Source organism: Melanaphis sacchari, unplaced genomic scaffold (genome assembly GCF_002803265.2).
Source record: "Melanaphis sacchari strain LSU unplaced genomic scaffold, SCAv2.0 Contig2_pilon_pilon, whole genome shotgun sequence".
NCBI classification, from domain to species: domain Eukaryota; kingdom Metazoa; phylum Arthropoda; class Insecta; order Hemiptera; family Aphididae; genus Melanaphis; species Melanaphis sacchari.
In genome coordinates this window covers 2,014,237-2,040,127 of record NW_020271173.1, presented here as the reverse complement: position 1 = coordinate 2,040,127, position 25,891 = coordinate 2,014,237, and the positions used below count along the sequence as shown (strand labels likewise).

Below are 25,891 nucleotides of genomic sequence, written 5' to 3'. Positions count from 1 at the left end.
ATTTTTTAAACGTTCACCTTTTCTTATAGACATATTGGTGATTTTGAATATTGACATAGGTTTTAACAATATTCTAATAAAATCAAAAAAAGTAATTTATACTAATATTTATATTAATTTTAATAGATACATCTTAATTTGTTATATATATATATATGATTAAAATAAATAAATTGCATATGTTCAACGTTGTATATGTATATATATATTGAATAATGCATCCATACAAATTAATTATTCTACTAATTGATAAAATAAAATTCCTAATTAATAGTTTTAGATAAAATAAATAATGATATTTACGTAATAGCACACATTAGTAATTCATGGTATATTATTTTATATTTGTATAGTTAAACAAGTGAAATGAATAAAAATAAACAGACATTTCTATCATAATTTTCGCTCGGTCAAAAAACTTGAAAATTTAAAACAAGAATTAAGAATTCTGATAAGTTTTTAAAAAATAGAAGCATAAATCCACAAAAAAAATGTATAAGCGTTTGAAGTTGAAATAGGTATTAATAAATTCCGTGAAAATCGCGAATATTAGCAAATTATTTTGTTGTTAAAAATTCTTAGAATTTTAATTATCATATCTAAGATTAATACAAGATTCTGTAAAAGTTTTTCAACTTACATTAAAAATATATATATCTACTGGATAAAAACTTTATGAGCTAAACCCTTATAATGGCGGCGACTGGCGAGCCTCTCTCACGGTTCACGATTGTATCAACTCTCTTATATTAAGTAGGTACCTAGTATAGGTTTCTATTTCTCCAGAATCCGTAATTTTTTCACGTGCGTTTATTATTACCTACACGTGAAATTTTATTTTTCATACCTACCTATATTTAATAGGTATACTCCAACGGTTTTTTACTATACAGCGAAAACGATGATTTCCAATCGATAATCAGTTATTTATTTAGGACCAGAAGCAGTTTCTGTTCCGTCCGTTCCGCTTTTATACGATAGTATTGCCTATGAAACATTTATTTTTAGAATAGTAGATAGGTACATGATTTTATAGTTTCAAGCTTTTCACGGTAATTATTAACATTTATATTTTTTTTAGGATATTATAATTTAATAATAAATATTATCTCAAATACACATAAAATAAATATCCGTGATTTACTAGTTGATTACCTACACGTAAAATATAAATTAAATTGATCAATTTTTAAATTTTCACATACGTAAACAATAAATACGTGATTGCATAAATCCGATACTACCTACTACGTAATGTACAATTGTGTTGACATCTGTTTAAACTTTTATTCGAGCAAGAAATGCGAAGGGTAGTCCTTCGGTTAAGAATTCGTGTAAAAATTGTTCATAATGAATATTATAATCGTACTATACCTACACGTTAAATACACGTATTCATATTTATTATTCAATAATATAACTAGTTTTAGTAAGAATGGAATATTAAATTCCACAAATAACACTTAGTACAATTTTTTTTATAAATTAAAATAATAAAAGTATTATTAAAATTATTTTTTTCCTCATAATGGCATATAATAAAAAAAAATGAATACCAATATAGGCAATAGCCAATAGAATAGAATGGTACACTATTCAAAACTATTCAGTATTGTTGATTCTTAAAAATAAAATCATTATTCATAAAATAGTTTTGTTAAGTGTAAAAATAATATTAGCTTGAGGCATCTTAAATACATACTAAAGACAATAAAATCAATTAATTTTGTTTCTGTACTAACAAATTACAAACAAAATTGTATAAATATTTTCACATTTTACAATTATATTTTATAGTATACTAAGTTTTGAGATACAGAATAATATATAATACAGCATTAACAAATCTTATTTCAGTGCACATAATAACTTAAAATAGTAGTTGAATTAATCCATAAATTTAGATAAAAATTATAAAAAATTTAAAAAAAAAATTATATATTCTTAAAGAAAAATATATGAAACCTCTTTTTAAATGCAATGTATAAAAAATTATAAATAAACACTGTACATACTATATACTTAACATTTCATTGTTTATTTACTTTATTATAAAAATTACATTTTACTTGAGTAGTTGTTATTTTGAACTCAACTTCTCTGTTTTATACTGCTTTAGCAGCTTTTTCAACAAAACATAATCTGGTTTTTCAGCAGGTTCCATATTATAAATCAAATTCATGGTTTCAAAATAACCTGTAAATAGTTTACATAAATTTAAAATAACAAAAGCATTTTTACAATAATTGACACATGCATGTATTGTAGTGAAATTATTGGATCTGTCATATTATTTACATTCCAGAAACAGGCCAAATATCTATTGCCCCTAAATATTACATTCTATAAAGAAAAATACAAAATTTGTATCATTAAAAATATCTATAAATTCTTTTATAAAGAAAATGAATGTTTTTAAATATACCTAGTCTATAATATGACAACCATAGAAAAATAGTAAAATTTCTTCAAAAATTTAGACATTTTTTTATTATTATTTCTCTTTTTGATAAATATTGCATTCAAATTTACAACAAGATTCTCTAGTTATATTCTTGAATAATATAATAATCTTTTGGTATTTCAAGTTTAAATAATTAATTTATCTTAATATTTGGTTACTTTTTTTTATACATATGTGAACATTGAACTAGTATCCTTAGTATTAATATACAACCAATTGATAAAAATGTATTTGTTTTTTCGTATTTAACTTAGACAAAATGGTCATTATCTGTAGGATATTTTTTTTTTGTTGTTGTTGTGTTAGGTTTTTGGAATATATATTTTTTGTATGTGGAACACAAATTTGTGCTTAGAACCTATCCAAGAGCCAGCAATGTCAGATGGTTCTAATCCCAGCACTATTCAACAACTGTGTCCAACACTAACCATATCATGATCCATATATAGTTTAATGCTTACAAATAAAAATATATCTCAACATTTTAAATTTTAATAAAGAAAATATTATTATTTTTTTTTTTTTTGTTATTTTTTCATAAAAAGAATTTATAATACTTACAATTTGGTACATTATTAAAATCATAAATTTTTTTATTTGGCCCTGCAGCTAAAATTGCTTCTTTCATCTCACTTTTAGACTTAATGGTTTTTGGCAATGTTAAATTTTTCCAAGGTAATTTTATTTTTAACCATTCTAAGCCATTGTACATTAGACTTTCCAAATCACCTCGCCGAGTATGCACTACAAAGTAAATAACATTTTTTTAAGATGTATAATAAATTTAATAAAAAATTAGAATAATTAAAAATTAAATCCAATAATTACTTCCAAGGTGGCCATCTAAAGCTATATAATTTAATGTACCATTATTAGCACATTTTTTATCTGGCTTAACATCTTCAGTTTTATATTTAGTTACCATACCAAAATCTCCTAAATACACATGATTATTTTTTGGTTTTTTACCAATAAATATATTTTGACATTTTATATCCCAATGAACATATCCACATTCATGTATAAACTCTAAGGCATCAATCTACAAAAAAAAAAAATTTAATTTAAAACAAGTTCAAATTAATGTAACATTAATAAAATACAATGTATCATTTACAATCTGTCGAACTATGTTAATAACAGCTCCTAGTAGTAAGCTATCTGAAACAGTTTGAAGAAATGTCTCCAAGTCTTTATCAAACTTTTCAATGACTATAAACCTATATTTATTATCATTGTGAATAGTACTCCCAAAACCATAGAATCTTGGAATTGGTAATTCTTTCAACTTTTTAATTGTTATCCATTTTTTAACATCTAAACATAATATAATTAATTGACACAATTATTCAGTTTTATCTAAATTCTGTTCACTGAGAGAATGTAGTTTCTTAAAAAGAAACTAAGAAGTAGACATTTTGGCGATCACAGTTGAGAATGACGCGTTTTAGTTAGTACACAACTACATTCTATTAGTGAACAAATTAAAGGTATAAAAAATTATGTTTAAATACCTTCTTCCTTCACATTTTTAAGATAAAACATCCGCTCTACAAACAGGGGTCCACTTTCCATATTTTCCTATCATCAAAGCACAATTAAAAATAAATTATTTTATAAATACAATTATATAAAATTAAAAAATTAAATGAAAAACTAATTCAAATCAACATAAAATAAAAACATTTTTTTTTTGTGATATACTAAAATAAAAAAGCTCATTCATTTTTCACAAAATAAATTTGTTTAAATTTTATGCAATTAATATTTTGTTTATAACATACAATCAGTATTATTAAAAATTACATACTGTCTTAATTGCATATTCGGTTTTTGTTCTAGACTTATGTTTCGTTCCTAAAAAATACATTACAAATAAATATTTTTATGGTTTATTATAATTAATTAATAATTATTGATAATTAATAACTCAACTAACCACTATAAACATATCCAAATCCTCCACTACCAATTATATTTTGAATTTCCCATTCAATACCTTTAATATCTTTTAATAATGATCCTGGAGGTAATTCTTCTTTAGGTGTGGTTTTTGCTTTTTTGCTCATATTCCACCTAAAAAATTTCAGTTTAAAATTAAAATATACATGTTATTAAGCTTAACATTTTTTTATAGTACATTAATCTGGTTAATTTAACATAAAAGTAACCTAAATAAATATATGTGCCCATTTATATAATATGACTTCTTTTTTATTCAAGTTGAATACTAAGAAATGTCTTCATACTCTACAGTAATAGAAATAAAACAATGGCTTATTGTTCTGGCAGTGCCGTAACAGTAAATAAGACTATAGTATATAGGACTATATTTTACTTCTATTTTTGCTATATATATATATAGGCCTTTGTTCAGTTCATTAAATTAAAACTTCATATAGGATTATCTAATCTAATACTTTTAAAATACTTTAATATCAATAGATATGCTATTCATCAGTAATTGTTTAGGCCTAGAAGATGTGATGAGTCTTTAACCAATTTATTTTTAATATATTATAATGTATTGTTTTAAGAATATACGAAAATTGTCTAGTTTTAAATTTTAAAGTTTAGTAGTTAATAATTTTTTGTAATAATATTAGTTACAGTATCAGTTAAAGGTAAAATTAACTCTTATCTTGAATATTCAACTTCATACTTGATTTTCTTTTATAATCTAACAAACTCTTTAAAAAAGTAATATTAGCTTAGTTATTTAATTTTATGAGTAATTGTAAGTCATATGATCAAAATAAAAACTGTATGAATAAGTTAGAAAATTCATGGTGTCATGTCTTAACTCAAAAATAATAGATAATTCTTAAAAAAATAATTTTACATGTTATGCGTGCAGTGTTCAAAGAATATTCAACATTTTTTTAGGAAGATGATACAATCACTAAAATGCCTGAAGAAAAATATTTAATAGTAGAAATATATGGTTGCCATTCAGAAAAATAAGTTGTACTAAAGATATTGTGTAAAACATTAGTGCACATTAAAAAAACACAGTATAATAAACATGAGTATTCTTATTCTTTAGTAGCTATTTAAACAAATCAATGTTAAATGCAAAACAAAAAAAGCATTAATAACTGACAAAAATGCATAAATAACTAATTAGTGATGAATGATTTCTCAATTGAAATTGTTGTTACATAAATTTGTTCACAGCTTTATACCAGTAACAATAATTACTTTAAGATAATCAAACTTCAAAAATCATATCTGTATATCAATTTTAAGACATCTTCAAACAATTCAAAAAAACCATTTTATACTTAAAATGTACAAATTTGAAAACTAGGTACTTAGTATTAAGAGCCAATAAATCAATAATAAAAATTTACAAGTAAATTAATTCAATTTTTCAACTTTCTTTCTATTTATTTTATATTATGTCTATTTTGAAAATTACATTTTCAAAGGGGTTCAATAAGATAAGATCAAATAATGGAAGGAAGTAAAAATAAATCTAAATTGCATAAGAACATAATTATTTTTATAGTTTTTGTTCACATGAGAAGTGGCCTTAATTAATGAGTAATTGCCTCCAATACAAATTATATCCTCTATCATGAAATTTATTTAATTTTATTGTTAGTTGATGTAGTAAGTCTTACATTTTCCTGAGGGAGGTATTACCCCCTCCACCGGTCACCTCCCAAAACACTGTTTATAACCGTTTAATGTCAATACAACACATACTTACAAAATTATACTTAACGCAGCAATGAACGTCACGTCAGTTAGGTAGTTAGTGGAAGTTCAAAATAAGTAGGAACAAACAATTAATGGAAAAAAAAATGAAAGGTAAAACACACTATTTATACAACTTATTAGTTATAAAATAACTTAATACTAAATAAAACTTAAAAGTCAAAACCTATTACCTAAGTAATAACAGACCGTTTGGGTATCGTATCATTTTAAAATGGAACGGGTACAGTTTTCCCGATTTTGAAAACAAGTGATAACAGCAAAACTTGATAAGAACAAAAAAAAAGCCAATGCCAACTTCCAAAACTTAGAAAAAAATCCTAATTCCCGCTTTATTATCCAGCAAATAAATAAATAAAAAATCGGTTTCATACTAATTGCGATTTTTTTGAAAAATGTATAACGAGAAATTTTATCTTCTATAAAATAAAACCCTGAGCTTTTAATTAGTGAAGTTAAGTTTTTAATTTTTTCTCATTTATTATTTATATATATTATATTGAATTCATTGCTCATACTTTTATAGTATTATCATAGAATATAACGTGTTTATTATATTATATAATAGTTTATTTTATAAGTACTTTATTTATTACCACCATTCCACCATTGGTGCATCTAGGGGGGGGGGTGAAAAAGGGTCTTTATCACTCTTTGTTTTTTTTTATTCCTATCATCAATTTTTTAGTTTATATATTAAAATAAGTGTATACTTTCTATTAATTAATACCTACTATGATCACCAATCTTAAATACCAATTCTCTGAGAAAAACTCGTTAATTGCTTGTTCAGTTAATGAATTTATGAACTTAAACTGCTAAAACTATGATGAAAGACTAGAGTTCATCAATCATTATAAAATTAAAATAAATTTTAATAATTACCTACTAAACAGTAACTTTTATTGTGTTGAAAGTTGTAGGTATCAATGATGGTTATTCAGTAATTTACACTGAAAGATATAAAAGAGAATACAAAAATGAAAAAAGATTTTTTTTTCAAATTAATACGAATTTTTGCAATGTACTATCTGTAATGAATTTGCTACTTGGGAGCCAAATTTTTTGAAAATACAGTGGTTAAAAAACTGGTTAAGATCAATCATTCTTTAGTAAAGGTTTATCAGTTTATCTTTGCTGAAAATAGATTTATTAAATCAGCTAAACACTGAAATTATTTTGAATAAATATTGTACAAAATCCAGAAAAGTTATACTGATTTAAAATATATACCTTCATGTCCATTTAATAAGATTATAAAATTCAAATGTTACTTAATTTTTCTGATTCTGTAGTAAAAAGGTGTATTATAAATTTGTTGTTATTATTAAAATATGAAGCAGAGTGGTACCGAGTCAAATAAATTTAAATGAAGCAAAATCAAAATATTTACACACCCACCCACCATTGAGGATGTTGTCTACCTCTTATTAGTAATAATTTTAGTTAGTTATTTAATTATTTAGTATAGGACCTAGGTAGGTATTATATAATGTAAAAATAGAAACACATATACAAATAAAACCAACCACCCTCTTTATTAAATTAAGTGATCGCTTCAGTTCATGTATGGGTTCAGCGCCACTGATATGAAGTGTACCTATTTAAAAAGTTTTGAAGTTTGGTTTAAACATAGGCGCAATTTAGGGGGTGATTAGCACCCTCAAATTTCATATTAGCACTCCTAAATTTTTAATAATATCATCGAATTTTTATAGGTTATGAATTATGATATTATGTCATAGTCGTAGGAATTAAGATAGATTTGATTCTGGGACTTTTCATCTTCAAAATACCTAATATAGAAAATATTATTGTCAATTTATTATTTATATTATAAATTAAGATTAATGAATTATCATGGATTAATTACACAAGACTTTATAAAACGATTATCGATAAGTCAATAACGATTACGTCGAAACTCCGAAACGTCTTTTCACTATTTGGCAAATGAAAAACATTTATTAATATAGAGAAAGATTTAAGCACTAAAATTGATAAAGATAAGATAATAAATATTTTTAGTACCTATGTCTTTAAGACGTATATCTTTACCCAACATAATATTTAAATAAAAATAAAAAATGTAATTACTCATAAGTTATGTTTAAAATTTGTGTTCTATTTTCTTTATTAATATTTTATTTTATCATAAATTATTAATAAATAATAAGGTTGTGTAACAAAAATGTATGAATGGTGCTGTACGAAAGTGGTGTGGAGGAAGTCACCTACAGGTCATTTTGGTTAACATAATCTAGCATCCTTATAAATTTAATCCAAATTGCGCCTATGGGTTTAAACTTAAAATAAAAAAAGACTCATTAAGTAGATTCAACATTTTTTATTTAACACAATATTGTTGCATAGTTGCATTGTATGATACCTTCATGATAATTGATAAAGACATTTATGGTCTTGCTACAATTATTCGTCACTTGTATGCAGATTTTACTTTAAATAAATTATAAGTTATAGTTATATAGAATACATTGAGTGTTTATTCATTAAATTAATTCGATATTATTCATATTTTGTATTTAAATGTATTTTATGTTGTATCAGTTCGTATATGATATTTCTCTTAGTAATATTCATTGTGGATCTTCAACTGAATTGACAATAATTCGAACAGTTTTATTAATAATACTGCAATATATTTAATAAATTCTATGTATACTTTAGAATTTGTTTTTACGCGAGTTCTAAAACTCATTTTATAGTTTAAAAACCATTTGCATTATGATACCTTCCCCACCCCCTCCATAACATTATATCTAACCAAGCATACAAAGTTTCTTATCAATAAAATAGTGATAGTTATTACTGATTTGTAGTGTTTGTACTGTTTGTAGACTTATACTACTTGTAGTGGGCAGTGGCAATAGTCGTTCAAAAGACTGTTATCGAATTTCGCATTAGTTCGCATTCGTATTTCGTATATTTGTGTATTAAACTCTATATCTACTTCTCTAGCCTCTTCTGTTATGACTATTGTAGTTAAGTTTCAGATATGTTCACACAGATGGTTCTAGTATTTTTTGCTCTAGTTGTTTGACATTTTTACTCTTTAAAAATAAATCATGTGGCACGAAGCAAGAAAACAAGAGAAAAAAATCCGCGGCCTATTGGTTGACTATCAAAGACGAGCTCAGCGTCGAAAGGATTATTATGAAAAAATTGTAAGTGCTTTTTTTTTTTGCAAATCATATTAATTACAATAGTAAAATTATATCTCATTTATTTTCAGAAAGCTGATCCTACACAATTTTTACAATTGCACGGTCGTCAATGTAAAATACATATAGATCCAAGTATTGCAATTGCCGCCAATAGTCCTGCTACTATGTAAGCATTTAGTAATTTTTTCTGATCTTTGTTTTTTGTTCTTCTTATAATTGGATTGATTGTATTTTTCTTATGTTAGGATGCCTTGGCAAGGAAATGAAGAAATAATGATTGACCGGTTTGATGCACGAGCTCATCTAGATTTTATCAGAGAACCTAAGAAAGATGATGAAGATGAACAAATGTCATATGAAGAACGTCATTTAAACTATGAACGTTATCGCATTCTTGTTCAAAATGAGTTCTTAGGAAGTAAGATTTTTTTTTTAGTCATCTATTGTTATTTAATTTAAAACATATATTTTAAAAATTTTAGTTTCTGAAAGTAAATTTTTACACCAACTTTATCTGGAAGAAAAATTTGGCCCTGTAACTAAATCAGATGCAGATGATGCTAAAAAAAAATCTAACGCTAATGCTGCTATTCCTTATAAATATAGTGATGAAGACACAATTCAAACTGATGATTCCCGAAAATATTTGGATATAAAACCTAAAACTGATGGTTCTGACGAATCTGATGAGGAGAGTGAAGTTGATTTTGGTAAGCACAAATGCTAAAAAATTAAAATTGAGTATAAATTGTAACTTATTAGTTTTATTTTGTTCCTAAGATTTATCAATTGATGTTAGCAAAATTGGTACTGACCAAGCAAATGAGTTAAACTCTACTGCACATGGTTTTGGCATGACTACTAATGATTTTTACAGTTTTCTTAATAATGATTTGGAAGAAGCTGAAAATATTCAATTAGCTCGTTTAGCTGAAGAAGAAAAAGCCATGTTTGCTGTAAGTTTCTTTATTTAAATAAATTATTATTGTTCTAGTAAGCTATTAATTCAACTCCTAAAAATTGTTTTTATTGAATCGTGTAGACTTCAAGTAAAAATTAACAATGAAATTGTATCCCTCAATTAAATTTTAAAACTGTATTATTTTACACTAAAAGTAAATTTAATATAAATTAATTTTAAATGTTGTCTTTAGGGAAGAAGATCTAGAAGAGAACGTAGAGCTTTTCGATTAAAAGCATTAGAAGGCAAAGCATTAAGTCCACTCAGGTTTTACTTTTAAAAATTTAATTTATTCTATTATAGGCAATCCTATAACTTATAATTTTTATAAATTATTTTAATAACTTTTTAGTTATGCAACAAGAAAAAGTCCTAGCTATACTGATTTTGATCAACTATCATCAATGATGACATCTCGCTCACCTACTCCTGAAAACTCAGGCCAAGTAACTTATATAACTAGTTTTGGTGATGAAGAACCTACGACAAATGACAAATCGAAAACAGGCACAAAGTAAATACTTAATAATAATGATTTGATGTTATTAATATTGATGTTACAGTAAACTAAAATTTAAATTATATCTATTATATGTTTTTTTTAAACAAGCAAATTAGACCAATTATTTTAGTTATTTTTATAGTTTCAAATTTTATGTTTTTTAGATCAAAATCTTCAAAAAACCATTCAAGAAAGAAACGGTGTTCTCGTTCAAGATCCCCTCGTCGAAAATCTAGATCATTATCAAGGGGTCACAGTCGTCGGTATAGATCAAGAAGTCGAAATAAATCTGTGTCACCTGTCAGGTTTGAATTTTTTATATATTTTATTAATTTGATGTAGAATGGAAATTGACTTATCAATAGATTTTACTATTTATCAATTAGTGTTGATATTATTAGTAAATCATTACAGTTGAAAAAATTGTTACTAAATTTATCTTTAATAATATATGGATAATTTATGACTCATTATACTACTTAATTATAATATAATTGCAAATCACTATACTCTATTCAGTTTAAGAGTATACTAAGCGGTAAATTAAAATTCGTTGTGTCTACTCATGTCTTCTCACTAAGTACTAATTATTGGTGCTAATTTTCACTTATTAATCTCCACCTCATCATCATATAGCAATGGCATATGGTTGGTAACAATTGTAACCGTTAATCCTGGAAGGTTCAGCAACATATAGTAGTATATGTACAAACCGGTGTACTCTTAAATTGAACAGGTTATAGTTATTAATTTTCATTACAATTAAATACCTATTACTATGGTTAATTTTTGTATGTATTAATTTTTCTATATTTTTAATTTTATATTCTTTAATAAATAGAAACAATGTACAGTTACCAGCCGTTCAAAAACCACCGCCTGTTCAACGGTAATAACACTCATAAGACCTAATATATTTTCTGAAATATTGTCATTGTTTTTTTTTTTTTTTTTAGATATTATGGTCGTAGAGGAAATGACTCATCGTCAGAATTAAGTATTTCAGATGATGATGAAAAAAATAAAAATACAAATAACATAAAACCTCCGTGAGTTGCTTTATACTTCATGTACACTATTTTTTATTAAAAATTGTATTTATTTATTTCAGATTACCAGATCTCAGTCTTTCTTCTTCCAGCAAAAAAGTCAGTAATTTGTTAATATATCGCAAGAGTACATTAGCATGTTGCGAATAAAAATAAATCAGAATTCTAGGGGATTATGAATTTTAAAACAAATGAAAATTTATAATAATAAATAATCTCTTTAATATGATTATATTGATTATAGTTTGTAGATTTAGATGTAATTGTAACATAATATGTTTACAGCAAGGTTCAAGTGACAGCAAACCAACTCCACAAGAATTAATGAAACGAAAAATGAAAGTTTTGCTTAACAAACAATGTCAGTAGTATTACTAGTAATTCACTTTTTTTGTGAAGAAGTTTTTAAAGTCAACATTTATTATATATTAAAAAAGTATAATTATTTTATTTATTATTCAATACATTACATATTTATTTGGTTTTTAGATAAAGCCGATAAAAAAGCTCAAAGAGAACGAGAACTTAAAATGGAGAGAGAGCAAATTGAACGAGAAGAAGAAATCAAAGAGTTGTCATTAAAAATGAGAAGAAAGTATGTGTTATAACTTATATTATTATCTAATAATGAATTTTTTTTATTATTATTTACTTGTTTTAGGAGACGGCAATTACGACATCCTGAGAATAGTTCTTCATCATCAAGATCTAAATCGCGTTCAAAATCTAGTAGTTCTAGTAGCTCAAGTTCAAGTTCAAACTATTCCAGGTATAATACAATTTAATATTTGTAAAAATTGATTGCTTCTATTTATTTTAATATTCTAATTTATATTCATGTTTAGGTATCGAAGTCGTAGGCGTAGATCTAGATCAAGAAGTGGTGGACGTAGATCTAGGTCAAGAAGTGGTGGTCGTAGATCTAGATCAAGAAGTGGTGTACGCCGAAGGTCTAAAAGTGGCGATCGACGTCGTCGGTCTAGAAGTGACGATAGGAGAAGGTCTAGAAGAAGTGAAGAACGTGATAGATATAGAAGAGATGATAGACGAGATTATGATCGTAGAGATGATTATCGTTACCGTCGTAGCCCTGAAAGAAGGGAAAGGAGAGTAGATAGAAGAGACAGTCCAAGTAGAAAAGAAATTAAACAAAGGGAGAGTCCCACTAAAAAAGAATTTAAACAGCATAGGGAAAGTCCAGTTAGGAAAGAAATTAAGCAAAGGGAGTTTCCAGATCGTAGTAAAAGGGAAAATGTGAATCGTCCAGTTGCCAAGATAACATATGAAGCAAGTCCAAAACGTTATGTATCAAATACTAAAGTGCAACCCAATTTGAAGTGAGTATTGTCCAAACTTAATTAATCATTTAATTAAATTCAATAATTTGAACTTAAAATGTTTATTAAAAATAATTATCTATGTATTTATCAAAGTTTATAGTTTAAATATGAATTACTTTTGATAAATCTTATATTAAATTTTTTTAAAAGACAAAAAGAATTATGAGCTTCCAATTTCAAAATAGTTAACAATTTCTTATAATTTTGATGAATTTTGTCAAAATAGTAGTTTCATGTGTATGGAAATTTATATTTTGACCTCTCTAAAAGTACAAAGTAGATTAATTTTCAACTAAAAACCTGTCATTTTTGAAAACCAAAGCATTTTACTAACTATTTATGTCAATATAACATGTGTACAAATAAAAAAAAAACATCAATTAACTTGGACAATTGATTTGTATAATATTAAATTGCTATTTTTGTTTTAGGTTTATATAGTTTTGTATAAAATAAGTTGGTAATAATCATTATTTATTAATATACATTATAAACCAATGGATGAACACTTTTTTAGTAAATATCATTAAATATGAATTATAAAGTAAAAATTAGATATTTTTATAAGTGAGTAAACAAGGCAGGAAATAAAAATAATAAGAATGTATTTATAATGAAATAACAAGTAACAAATATAAGGAAATACAGTTGTTTAAGTTAAACTAATGATAATAAGTAGGACTAGTTAAAATAACAAATTTTCCTTTATGTTTTTAATATATAACAGACCAAACTAGAAATTCATTTTATACAATGACGAGTTTAAAAATAAATATTAAAATATCTCTCAATTTTTGTACAATTTTTATGTATATTTTAATATTTTATGTAAAAAGTTTGTTTTCTTTTAATATTTAATTATGGTTTTATTATTTTATTTTTTTTTTTAATTAACAAAGTTATTTATTTTCATAACAACAATGCGGAGTGTTATTTCATCTTTATTACACTCACATTATCCTGTTATCTTTTGTATAAAACAATTTAGTATTCAATAAAAAAAATTCAGAATATTTCAAATAGTAATATTTTATAAATTTTAAATATAATACATGATATTTTTTTTATACTTGGTACATTTTTAATGTATATTTTAGATTTTGTCCATGCATATTTTTCAATTTTTAGCTCCTTTAACTTCTGAGCCCTAATAACAAGTAATTGAAATAAAGAATATTACTTTTTAATTAATACCTATAATGGAAGATGGAAGTCATTAATTTCTGTTAGATTTTTAAAAAAGAATGTGTATAAAATGTTAATATCTTGCATTCTTGTGGTACTCGTAAATACACAAAACTTAAAATCTTTAATACTGTTGGGACATTAACCAATGAGTTTAAAAGTTTGTAAAAAAAAAATAAAAGATCACTTCAGATTCTTTTGCTTTTTAAGTGTATACATTATTAATATTATCAAGATTTTATCCTGAAAATTTTTTTCTGTATCAATTTGCTTGTAACTTATAATTTTTCAATCTTTTGAATGTCTCCATTAAATACTGAATTTCATATTATATTATCATATTCTAATTGTGAACATTTAACAATGCAAATAAGGTCTTAACTGCAATTAAATGTAATTCTTAATGCATTTTTGCAAATCTTAACATTCAATTAGATTTGTTTAAAATATGACCTATGTATTCCTATAAATACAGTTTGCTAACTTAAAAACTACATAATTTTTATTGAATATAGGTTCATTATTGGTTTACCGTACACATTTCTATTGAAATGGATATATTATTTTACAATATATTTCTTTTTCTTTTAAATACAATATTTGTAATTACATATCACAATTCTCAGGTACAAAATTATTTAAATCAAAAGCAATTAGATTTGATAATAAAACTCCACCTTGTAATTATCTGAAATTATACAAATAGGTTTAAAAAGTATATTAATTTATTTTATAATTTAAATCAAGTTTGAAGAAATTAAGTACCTATATTTTCATTCAGACCTATACATTTGAGTTTTTGGATAATTATGTTGTTTGTTCTTAATTTGTAAATTTTACTATAAATTGTATTTATAAAACACTTTTTTTTTCAGGCCACTTGTAGATTATGATTGAGTGCTAGAAGTGAACTTAAAGGGTTATTTATCAGAATTAAAAGTAATCAATAATATTAAAATTCTTGTAAAATATTAACCTTTTATATTTTGTTAAGCAAGAATATCAACTCTTTATCTAATTATGACTTAATATGTATGTTTGATTTTATTATTAAAACTTTTTAAATAAAACTTTTCAAATTTATTTTTTTTTTAATTGTAAGAAATATCAACTTCTAACATTATTAGCTGAATACAAAAAAAAAAAAAGTGTATACCATTAATAATGTCAATACAATGTGTTATGAGTACAATTAATATGTTGTTCCCAATTATGATTATAAAGCACTGTCAAGAGTAACCGAGCAATTATGAAATTGTCATAACCATAAACGAAAAAAAATAAAAATATAAATATTTACTTGACTTAATCAACAATGGCTGATACTCTTTATCAATGTGATAATGGATGGGAAAATAATTTATAGAACTAAATAAATCATCATTCAAGTATCATACTGTACACTAAAAATTAACAAAATGAAGAAAAAAATGCAAAATAAAAGATTTACTTTTGAAGTATCCATTAAATGAGACAAATTATGTATTAGAAATGCATTGGTCCTATTTTTAATTAATAAACAATACATTTTAATTACTGGCTGACAACCTCAAAGTGTTATAGACATAAAAAAAAATTAGTTATTTCCTGAATTATATTTACTGGTAATGTATTACCTATGTATAATAAATTAATAAAGAAATCATTTAATTTTAATTTAACATAATAAATGATTTTAAATCGTAACCACCGTGTATGTTAAATGTGTTTTCATTAAATCAATAAGGAGTATTAAATATGGAGGAAGTAAAAAAAAAAATTTAACAGTATATTATTTGTCATTTAAAATGGAAGAAAGGTATGTAGAAGATTTTTTGAGCAGTGTTTATATTATTATTATTTTTTTTTTATCTTTATTACTAATCCTCTAAATCACAATCATAAATATACCAAGATGTATTTTAAGACATTTAAAAAAAAATCAAAAAATATAAGAATTTTACTGTTAAGTTTATTTTTTCAATAACAATTATACACATCAATATTTTTAATTTTATTAATGCTTAATATTATTATTCATCAAATTATAAAAATAAATATATATATATATATATATATATATTTAACAAAATGGAGAATTACTATTTAAACAACATACTACAAGTATATTTACTGAATTAATATGCTCCTACATTTTTGCTATGTGTTGAGTATAAGTATCTGAGAAAATATATTATTAATGAAGAAATCATAATGATTAATTATTAAAATGTAGGTATTAAACTATTTATATTTAAAAATAAATTGTTATTTATTCATTGAATTAGGTAGCTCACAAATTTTGTTAGAAGGAAAATATGTCTATTAGTAATTTAATTTTTTTAAAACAAAAATTGATTTTATTAATGCACATTCGGATAAAATATCAATCAAAATTTAAAATTAGTAATTGAAAAACACATGAGTACCTAGACGAGTATTGAGTACTTACCTCAAATCTTATATTAGGTATGTATTATAAATATACATACATATACACCAACTACAGTCTACAACAATGAATAATAATATAATTTGTACAAAATACAACCCAAATCAAATAATAATCAAACCAAAATAGTCAACATATCAGGCTGTGAAAATTCATAAATGATAATATATTGTTTTACGTTAACCTCCTAATTGTGTCCAATTGTAAGATGCTGGCTGATACCCGGTGTGTTGATCGTCTTGGCCAGAGCTGTAAATAGGGACACACTTTTTATGATTGACTTGTGGTTTAACAAAATAACAAGCTGTACATTGACATCGACTTATTGGTTCTCTTTGGCTTCCATATTGAGATAACCAATCGTCGGATGTTGTTGTATTATAATTCTCGTGGTGAGAAAAATTCAAGCTATTTTCTACATTTAAGAAAAAAAACAATAAAAAATCAAATAAAATGAGACTAGAGTCCTATAAAAGTTTATCATACCGTATCCAAGGGCAGGCTGATAAACATCTTGGTGTTCTCGTCTATCCTTTTCCTCAGCTTTTATTTTAGTGTCTTTAAACGCCTTTGCAAATGGATTATATTTGATTTTAAGTTTGGTCACCTAAAGAAATTATTTTTATGTTTAATAGTTTAAACAATTTTCGACTAACAATCACATAGGTACCTACATATTATTATATTTAATTAAACCAATTACACAGGTATCACTAGATGTTCAATAGAATAGATGAAGAAAATCAAAAATCTCTATTAATACGAATGACTTAAAATGTCAATAATAAAATATATATTTATATACATGATAGGTATATATATAACAAAATACTTTATAGAACTATTTGTTATAGAGCTGAACAATTAGGTAAATTGATAACATCACATAAATAAAGCTGTAAATGACCTAAACGCAACCTAAAAGCGCAAAAATAAATAGGTATTTCATAAGCGCAAAAAAACCTTTTTAATAAACTATGAGCGCAAATAAATTTTACAACAATAAAGTGTATTTTTTAAGTTAGGTATAAGTTTATACTGCATATATTGAATAGTTATCTTAAATAATTATTAACTTATATTGTGATTCGTTACAATAAAATTCGATACGTTATAATACTAAACTTTAACTGAACTTGATCACTGTTGATGTATTTTTGAATTTGCGCTTTTGGATTTCACCGATAAACAATGATTAATGAAATTAAAATAAAAGAGTGAAAACACCTCCTAATTAAAATATAGGTAGGTAATTAATGCAATATATTATTTAAGTAAGTAGGTATTAATATTTTAGTGAGCCAGTATTTATAACTATTTTGTACAATAGGTATTTGGCACTAAATACTTAGGTATAGACATGTGACATTCCTATTAAATGACTACCTACCTAATGGACTTTTTGGTAGGTGGGTACTCTAATGTTGATAGGTTTATCTAATTATTAAATACCAGCTCAAATTAAATGATATATTATAATTTTTGCTATTACCTCTTCGTTTTGATATGCTGTGACTGCCATAAACCTGGTCTGAGGCATTGCAAAAATTTGTACATCATCCGGATCTCCAACTTTGACTATATGAAGTTTGGTCTCATATTGATGCAATGAATTTAAGTGAGTCTATAAAATACAATAGATATCAAAAAATGAGTAATCAATTAATTTCATTAAGGCTGAGTCTTTGATTTATTCTTTCAAATAATAAATTATGTTTTCTTGTGCAATGCACTTATAACCTAATAAGTAATAACTAATAAGCATGTAAAGATTACACACAATGTTCGTTTAATAATTTAATTGTTTTTCTTTTTATTATTTTTTTTTTTTTAACAGTTAAACAAAAATTAATGCTAGTCAAAATATATTAGAAAATTAATAAATAACTATTACAATATAAAAACTTTGAAATTGATAAACGTCCAAAAATGAAGAAAAAAAATCGTCTACGACTAACATAAAATAGATAGGTAGGCAACTATAGGTACTCAAATACACCACTATTCACTACCCGAGTATCGGATTGTTCTTACAAGTTATATTAGACATATTCGACGTTGATACGTATATAATTAATTATTAATTACAAACTTGAAGTCTTGAAGACTTTTGGCTTTATATTTTAAAGTATTATAGTATTATTCATGTATAGGTAGCGATATACCTGTCCTGGGTTATCCGGCCTATTGGTAAGTTTAATTTTAGCAAATGAAATCGGTTGATCCATCCAATGTTTGCCAAAATTTGGTGACTCCGGGTGTTTATAAAATGGATTTTTTGTAGCCGGATCCGACGTAGTGGTCGGCGACCACTCGCTGTTAATGTACTTCCATCGTTGTCCAACCACTTGCACAAACTCCAAAAATACAGTGTACATATCTCCTGGACACAACCCAGTAACTTGCGTTTTAATAACTGGAAACATTCTCCTAAAAACGTATAATTTGTGAATATTTTTTTTTAATTTTCAATAATATATAAATTGGACCATATAGCCGAAAATAGACAACAATTTTTTGAGGGAGAAGGGAAAGGATTAAAAAACGTGGGGCATAATCCCTTACCAGGCTTACCAAACCCCTTCAACTATAGTTATCGGTTTACAGATAAAAATTATTATCTACTTAATTTATATTCAATAACTATCTGTAAACTGAGTAAAATACACAACATTTAAATTTTATTTCTTGGGTATAATTTCAAAATTGTAGAAAAATTTATATTCACTTAGTGTCAATACTTGATAAAAATTTAATTTGGAAGACTTGACAGAGTTTTGAGAATCCCTACCCAAGCCCTTATAATTTTAACCAGTTTATCTTCTTACTCTAGTTTTCTTACTCCTACTTTTTGATGCATAAATGTCAATCATTTATTTACCTAAACTACGTTGAAACCATTTTATAGGAACCTATTTATTAATTGATATTATCATAGTTGAACTTTGAAGTATCTACCGACGGCAAAAAAAGTCAATAAGTCTTGAATTATATTTTAAAAATTTTGACGCCAAAATATTTTCAAATGTACAATTTAATTATTAAGTAATAATAATAAAAAAAAATATTATTCGTATCTACATTCTACAATTCATTTATTTTCAACAATAATGAATAAATAATAAATTTAATATTATACCTATATTATAGTGAGTTGCAATGTGATTACGATTTTATATAAATTTGTATTTAGTAATCCATTCAGTATTATAGATATTCAAATTATTTATTTATTTATTTGTAAGCACGATAAATAATGGTAGATATGTGAAATCATATATAGCAAGATAACATAAACATAACAAAATTAGAAACTAAAAACATAACACGATTGAAAATTTAAAGATATGTAAATAAAAAAAAAATGTATAAGCTAAATAACAACAAAGAAAAAATGAAAAAATGAGACATTGAGAAGTGCTAAACAAAATAAAAAGTTATAGAATTACCCACAGCCATAAAGGTATTAAAGGGACTGTTTATCACATAGTTTTTTTAAGGAATGGCATAAAATAAATCACTAGTTCTCCTGTTAAGTAAGTTTATTTGAAAAGGAATAAGGAAAAGGCGCACTTGATAATCAAAGTTATGTAAAACTATTATTGTTATATCATTCAATATATTATTATTATTATTTATATTTCATACGTCTTCTTACTACTATAGGTAGGTATTTACTCAAATTTGGAATCAGAGGACAATTGGTATTTGTAAGTCATAATAGTTAAACATATAAATGATTTGCATAAATAATAATAATTCATCAATAAGCAGTGGCGTATTTATACTAGGACCCCCCAAAATATGTCCAAGTTGGGAGCTACAAGAACTTTTATCCTTATATAAATAAAAAAAATACTAAACATTTTTTTTTAAAACTGTATGTTAAAAATAATTTGATTTTAAATACGAAAAAAAAATGTATAGCATCAGACTCTTTCTAACATCACTCTTTAATTATTAAAAAGATGATTAAGTAAGATGGGCTCCCACCTCCAATAAAACCTTTTCCCTAGTGCTGTGGTTCTCAGTCCGTATGTCGTAGAACAAGTTCAAATGTGTCGCTTGAAGTTCTAATATTAAATGACACAACATTTTTTAAACAATTAATGAACAAAAAAAAAGGGTATTTTTTTATATTATATCTATCTGGATATTTTGGTATTTTTAAATATAACTATAACTCAATACAAGAAAATAACTCCCTAAAAACTCTTAATATGAATAACTCGTCTCATGATGCGAATACAAATCTAAATGAAAATATAATTATGAAATCTAATTAATATATTTTGATTTTGTCTCAATACCCAATATTTTCATTAGAAAAAAAAAATACAAAATATTCCAGTACTAATACTAAGATACTATGAGTGTTTATTAAGTTATTTTATTAGTTCATGATTCTAATCAGAAAATTTACAACTAAAAACTATGATTATGATAACTCTGTAGAGGATGACATGGCGTTTAACGGTTTATGTTTATATATATATATCTTATATATAGGATTTTGAAACCTAGGTACATACCTATAAAGTTATAGATGGATATTTAGAACCCACATATATTATGTGTAATTAATAGCTATACTGATGACGATACAGTTAAACAGATAAATAGTTCTAAATAATTGTATAGGTAAGGCAACATCGTTTAATTATATAATTTATTGATTTATCATCAAACTATACTCAGATATTTTTACTACAAAAACGACAATTTATAGCATAATAGTATAATATATAGATATAATATTAAATACATAAAATTACACCTAAATATAAAAGTCAAAATATTTATATTGTTAAAAAAAAAAATAGCTATTCTAATATACGAGTATAATTGCATTGGATTTAAATAAAATATTTATACTTTCTTGCATATCTTATGAATAAACAATTATTATTACATATAATTTGAATTGAACTTATCTACATTAATATTGTTCTAAATCCATTTCTGTTTTCAGTGTATTTTGCATACCAAAATTATTTGGTTTTCTTTAATTTGTAAATAAATACAATAGGAATAAAAATCAATATAAATATCATAAGATTTTCAACAATAATTATAATATAATCTATGATAAATTTAAGCATATATAGGTCTAGTGTATACTATAAGAAGAGATATATATTGCCATATTTGTACATATTACGTATATATACATATATTATACACTATATAATTATAATACCTACACTTATAATAAACAAGATATTTTACACAGCTTATAATTAAATAATATTTTATTAATTTTTTTTTATTTACTATTATCCATATTATGACATTCTTTTTGTTTTTTTTTTTTAATTTAATATAGAATAAATGCATTTTCAATAAAAATCTTTCATATACCTATTTATGGTGTTTATTTTTTGTACCTACACGTGATGCCAATGTGAAATATTAAGATAATCATTTAAATGATTAAATTACAATATCGTAATTTTTTTTACAAACAGAAATTTTAAATCATTAAACAAACACAATTGATTTTTAAATAGACACAGAAATTTAAACACTTACATAATATTTTATCAGTAAATTTAGAACGGTTCTAATTATAAAACAGACAACTTGTTAATTATTATTTATTACCTATCGGCTATCGAGTAATTAATCAATAAACAATAATATATATAGTGATTTCAAATATTTATAAATAATTTATTAATAAATAGGTATTATACGGACTCACCTTCCTGTTTTTGTGACAATCATTTCATTGTTAATGGCTAAGAACTCAGACCAAAGTTGAGCATCCAACAATCTTGATCGCACTTGATGCCTTTTACCCCAAGTCAAGTTCTGCAATTCGGAAGTAGTCATTTCTCTCGAATTATTATTCATTTTTTGTTTTGTTTTGTTTTTTGTTTTCTTGATACAAACACAATTGGACCAAGAATTATTCAATACACGAAAACACAATTAACAAGTAACGCACATTTTTGTTTCTCACATTAGTGTTGTCTCGTTCACACCTGAGTGCCCAGTGACTGGGCAGGTAAAATTTTAGAAATTTTCGAACGGTCCCACTGACAGAAATGACTTGGTGGTCAGTAGGTGGAGACTTCTTTTATTTTATTGCACCCATTATAGTACATTATACCAATTGTTTGTTGTAAACGCGTGCGTTTTATTGTTGTGTGAAAAGAGATATATTATTATTCTTCATCAATGGGTACCGCTCGAATATAATATTATATCCTTTGGGTCTGTGAATTGTGATCAATTTACACCTTAAACATTGCTAAGAATCGTGATATTTAAATTAACACTGACGTTATAATACTTTTATTTATATATATATTTTTTTTTTTTTAAATACATTTTATTTGCACTTTAATAAAATTACACGGTTGTTATAAGTAAGCATCTAAGATGCAGTATCTTAATATCCGCAAGCTACCTGTTTATTATATGTATTATTTTCCGTTAACGTTAAAATATTTTAATATATATCTATAGGTATCGACTACAAAATGCAATCATACTATGATGAATCGAGGCCGAATTGGTATATCTTAATAATGTTCTAAATAAGATATTATTCTATGTATAATACTACCTACCTAAAAAAAATCATTAATTTTTCTACGATTTATAATAATTAATATATTTTAATAAAATGCGCAAAAATAATTAAATGATTATATTATATATCATGATTTATTATTTATATTTTATAATAATAACAACATAAATAAAAAAATTCAATAAAATTGTTATTGTTCTGAAATACCAAAGTTCTACAATCACTATCTTTTGAATTATAAATTAAAATTATAGTATTTTTAAAAGAAATAAAAACGTCTGTAAAAATGTAACACTTCAAAAAAAAAAAAGAAGAAATTAATTTAATACTATTTTATGTGTTCGGTTTCCTTCAATTCTATACTAAATCTTCTGAATAATTATTTGATCTATAAGCGTGGTAAACAAAATATGCTACATTAATACTTTAATATACGGTTATTACCATATAGTCACTTAAGTTTTAGTCTTATATTTGATTATTAAATTAAATTTATTTCTAAGCATACACATTTTTTTTAACATTGTCTTTTGTAACTTTTTACTGTTCAAATAATTATTTATCAACATTATATAAATATGTATATTTAAGCAAAATTAAATGTTATAGATAGTCATATAGATAAGTTGCTAAATGAAACGTCGAGAAATCTACTAACTCAATCAAGCCATACTACATACTACCATAGTCCAAGTAAAAATATGTAAAAACATATTAATTCTATCTCTACTAATGATTGATTGTGCCTAGCTATACATAAATTGTACTTAAGCACGTGTGTCTATTGATTAAGCATAGGTGATGAATGATGATATCATAATTATTATGCTATACGTTTTTACACATTATTTTTTTTGGTTAATAATTCAAGTCACAAAATTCGATAACTGATGAAAGTGAAATTTAACAAATATTAAATTTATTAGTATATAGTTAATCTATATTATATACCAAAAGAAATAGTTTTAATACCATAAAAACAAAATTAAACATTATTTCAATCTTTTCTGGGAATCAGTCATAAATTGCAATGCATTCTTAGAAAGTTAAGTTATTAAAACGAATAGGTTAATGCAAATATTTTTCGTATTGTATTATATTTATACTATGGATATATTTTAAAATCAATTATTTTGTTATGTCATTTTATGTATATAGGTAATGGACCTTGTAATACCATTTACTATATTACAGTATTTTAATTTTATTATGTTTGTTTTTATGTTTAATTTTTGTTTCAATATACAATATACATACAATAAAATATTATAATTTATAATATATTCATAATGACCCGTTCAAACTGGAGAATAAACGACTACCTGCCTCAATAATCGACCACTAATCTACTCTTCGATATTCGCACAGAGAAATATACTGTTGTAATGTTAATAGAATATATTTCTTATGGATTATATGAAATATAGTCATAATAAAAATACAACATAATATACATTCCCAATAAATGATTATACTACATATTACCTTTCATTGATAATTCATTATTTTAATTTTTAGAGTAAGAACCGAATAAATTAAATTTAAAAAACATATTTCCATCCTAATATCATAATATTTTCGCTTAAATATTGACACATTGTTTGCTTGTATTATTTATTAATGTGGTAATAAGTGTGTTGTGAGTACATTTAGTATGAATAACTAATAAGTTAAATTTTATCCTTCAGACTAAAATATGAACATTTTTTAATTATTTTGTAAATATAAAGAAGGCGTAAGATGAACAAAATAGCCTTTCGCAACTCACCTTGGTAATAAATTCTATCCATTAGAACTTTCAACCCATACATAATATACATACATATTATATCTACACGTTATTCTTCCCCGCTATCTCAATCTGTAAAGCCCGCGTCCTAAGAAACTATGTATTGCAAGATATTGTCGCACCCTTCGCAAACTAGTACATTAACCACAATTCAGTTATAATTACAATAATTTGGATGACAGAATCACATAGCAGTCTCCGTTGTCCGCTGTATCAACCTTTTAGTGAGGTGCTCGTATATACATATTATGCGAGTTATACGTGTACGCCGTGCGCACAGACCCCACGTGTGGTCCAATCGTTTATCCTTTATGTACGGGATTATGTTGTATATATAATATTATTGTATGTATACAGACGTCCCCTGATCACGGACGAAGACGTATAAAATAATAACACAAGACGTTAGTTCCTTTTGTCGGCAGGTGCATCTCTATGTACACAAAAATACAAAATGATTCATAAACGCGTTGCGGGTTCGATACATACACATGACCATAAAACCATAAACATTTCCACACGAAAACACAACTTAAAACTGTATATACTCTGGCTACTACCATCGTCCATCAATATTATATATACAGAACACGACTACACACATAGTGTAGAATTATTACAGTAGGTATCTATATAACTAGCATTGCAATCAGTAGGTATAAGTAAATAGTAAGTATAGCTGGAAGGCTAAATAATAAGCACAATATACAGTATACATGCG

The 25,891-nt window shown here is 24.8% G+C and overlaps 3 protein-coding genes across 4 annotated transcripts; 1 reads left to right on the top strand and 2 right to left on the bottom strand.

Annotated features, from left to right (window-relative positions):
- Positions 1–2,017: 2,017 nt before the first annotated feature.
- LOC112595970 (nucleosomal histone kinase 1-like) lies at positions 2,018–6,432 on the bottom strand. Of its 2 annotated transcripts, none has more exons than XM_025341393.1 (8): positions 6,361–6,432; positions 4,404–4,540; positions 4,275–4,321; positions 3,979–4,045; positions 3,582–3,781; positions 3,293–3,506; positions 3,026–3,208; positions 2,018–2,196 (listed from the first exon to the last, which is right to left on the bottom strand). In XM_025341393.1, exons 1-8 carry the CDS (start codon positions 6,393–6,395, stop codon positions 2,081–2,083), a joined length of 999 nt encoding a protein of 332 aa, XP_025197178.1. In that variant the 5' UTR covers positions 6,396–6,432; the 3' UTR covers positions 2,018–2,080. The 2 variants fall into 2 exon arrangements, with proteins under 2 accessions (XP_025197178.1, XP_025197179.1); XM_025341394.1 differs by lacking the exon at positions 6,361–6,432 and adding an exon at positions 6,180–6,354.
- Positions 6,433–9,010: 2,578 nt separating this feature from the next.
- On the top strand, positions 9,011–15,492 carry LOC112596023 (CLK4-associating serine/arginine rich protein-like). The gene is made up of 16 exons (XM_025341466.1): positions 9,011–9,372; positions 9,441–9,538; positions 9,618–9,790; positions 9,855–10,082; positions 10,153–10,328; positions 10,527–10,600; positions 10,686–10,847; positions 11,000–11,140; positions 11,677–11,724; positions 11,792–11,884; positions 11,947–11,983; positions 12,170–12,245; positions 12,374–12,479; positions 12,546–12,653; positions 12,730–13,221; positions 15,285–15,492. Exons 1-16 carry the CDS (start codon positions 9,274–9,276, stop codon positions 15,304–15,306), a joined length of 2,133 nt encoding a protein of 710 aa, XP_025197251.1. The 5' UTR covers positions 9,011–9,273; the 3' UTR covers positions 15,307–15,492.
- Positions 15,493–16,692: 1,200 nt separating this feature from the next.
- On the bottom strand, positions 16,693–22,835 carry LOC112595982 (brachyury protein-like). The gene is made up of 5 exons (XM_025341411.1): positions 22,545–22,835; positions 19,006–19,270; positions 18,333–18,464; positions 17,327–17,447; positions 16,693–17,255 (listed from the first exon to the last, which is right to left on the bottom strand). Exons 1-5 carry the CDS (start codon positions 22,694–22,696, stop codon positions 17,020–17,022), a joined length of 906 nt encoding a protein of 301 aa, XP_025197196.1. The 5' UTR covers positions 22,697–22,835; the 3' UTR covers positions 16,693–17,019.
- Between the last annotated feature and the right edge of the window lie 3,056 nt (positions 22,836–25,891).

Coding starts and splice junctions, on each gene's coding strand:
- LOC112595970 (XM_025341393.1), bottom strand. CDS start 6,395: ATGATACGATACCCAAACGGTCTGTTATTACTTAG. Junction 4,046..4,274: donor CCGAATATGCAATTAAGACA/GTATGTAATTTT, acceptor CTTTGATGATAG/GAAAATATGGAAAGTGGACC. Junction 3,209..3,292: donor TTTAGATGGCCACCTTGGAA/GTAATTATTGGA, acceptor TTTACTTTGTAG/TGCATACTCGGCGAGGTGAT.
- LOC112596023 (XM_025341466.1), top strand. CDS start 9,274: ATGTGGCACGAAGCAAGAAAACAAGAGAAAAAAATCCGCGGCCTATTG. Junction 11,885..11,946: donor ACAAATAACATAAAACCTCC/GTGAGTTGCTTT, acceptor TATTTATTTCAG/ATTACCAGATCTCAGTCTTT. Junction 12,480..12,545: donor TCATTAAAAATGAGAAGAAA/GTATGTGTTATA, acceptor TACTTGTTTTAG/GAGACGGCAATTACGACATC.
- LOC112595982 (XM_025341411.1), bottom strand. CDS start 22,696: ATGAATAATAATTCGAGAGAAATGACTACTTCCGAATTGCAGAACTTG. Junction 18,465..19,005: donor GGCCGGATAACCCAGGACAG/GTATATCGCTAC, acceptor TGTATTTTATAG/ACTCACTTAAATTCATTGCA. Junction 17,448..18,332: donor CAGCATATCAAAACGAAGAG/GTAATAGCAAAA, acceptor TAATTTCTTTAG/GTGACCAAACTTAAAATCAA.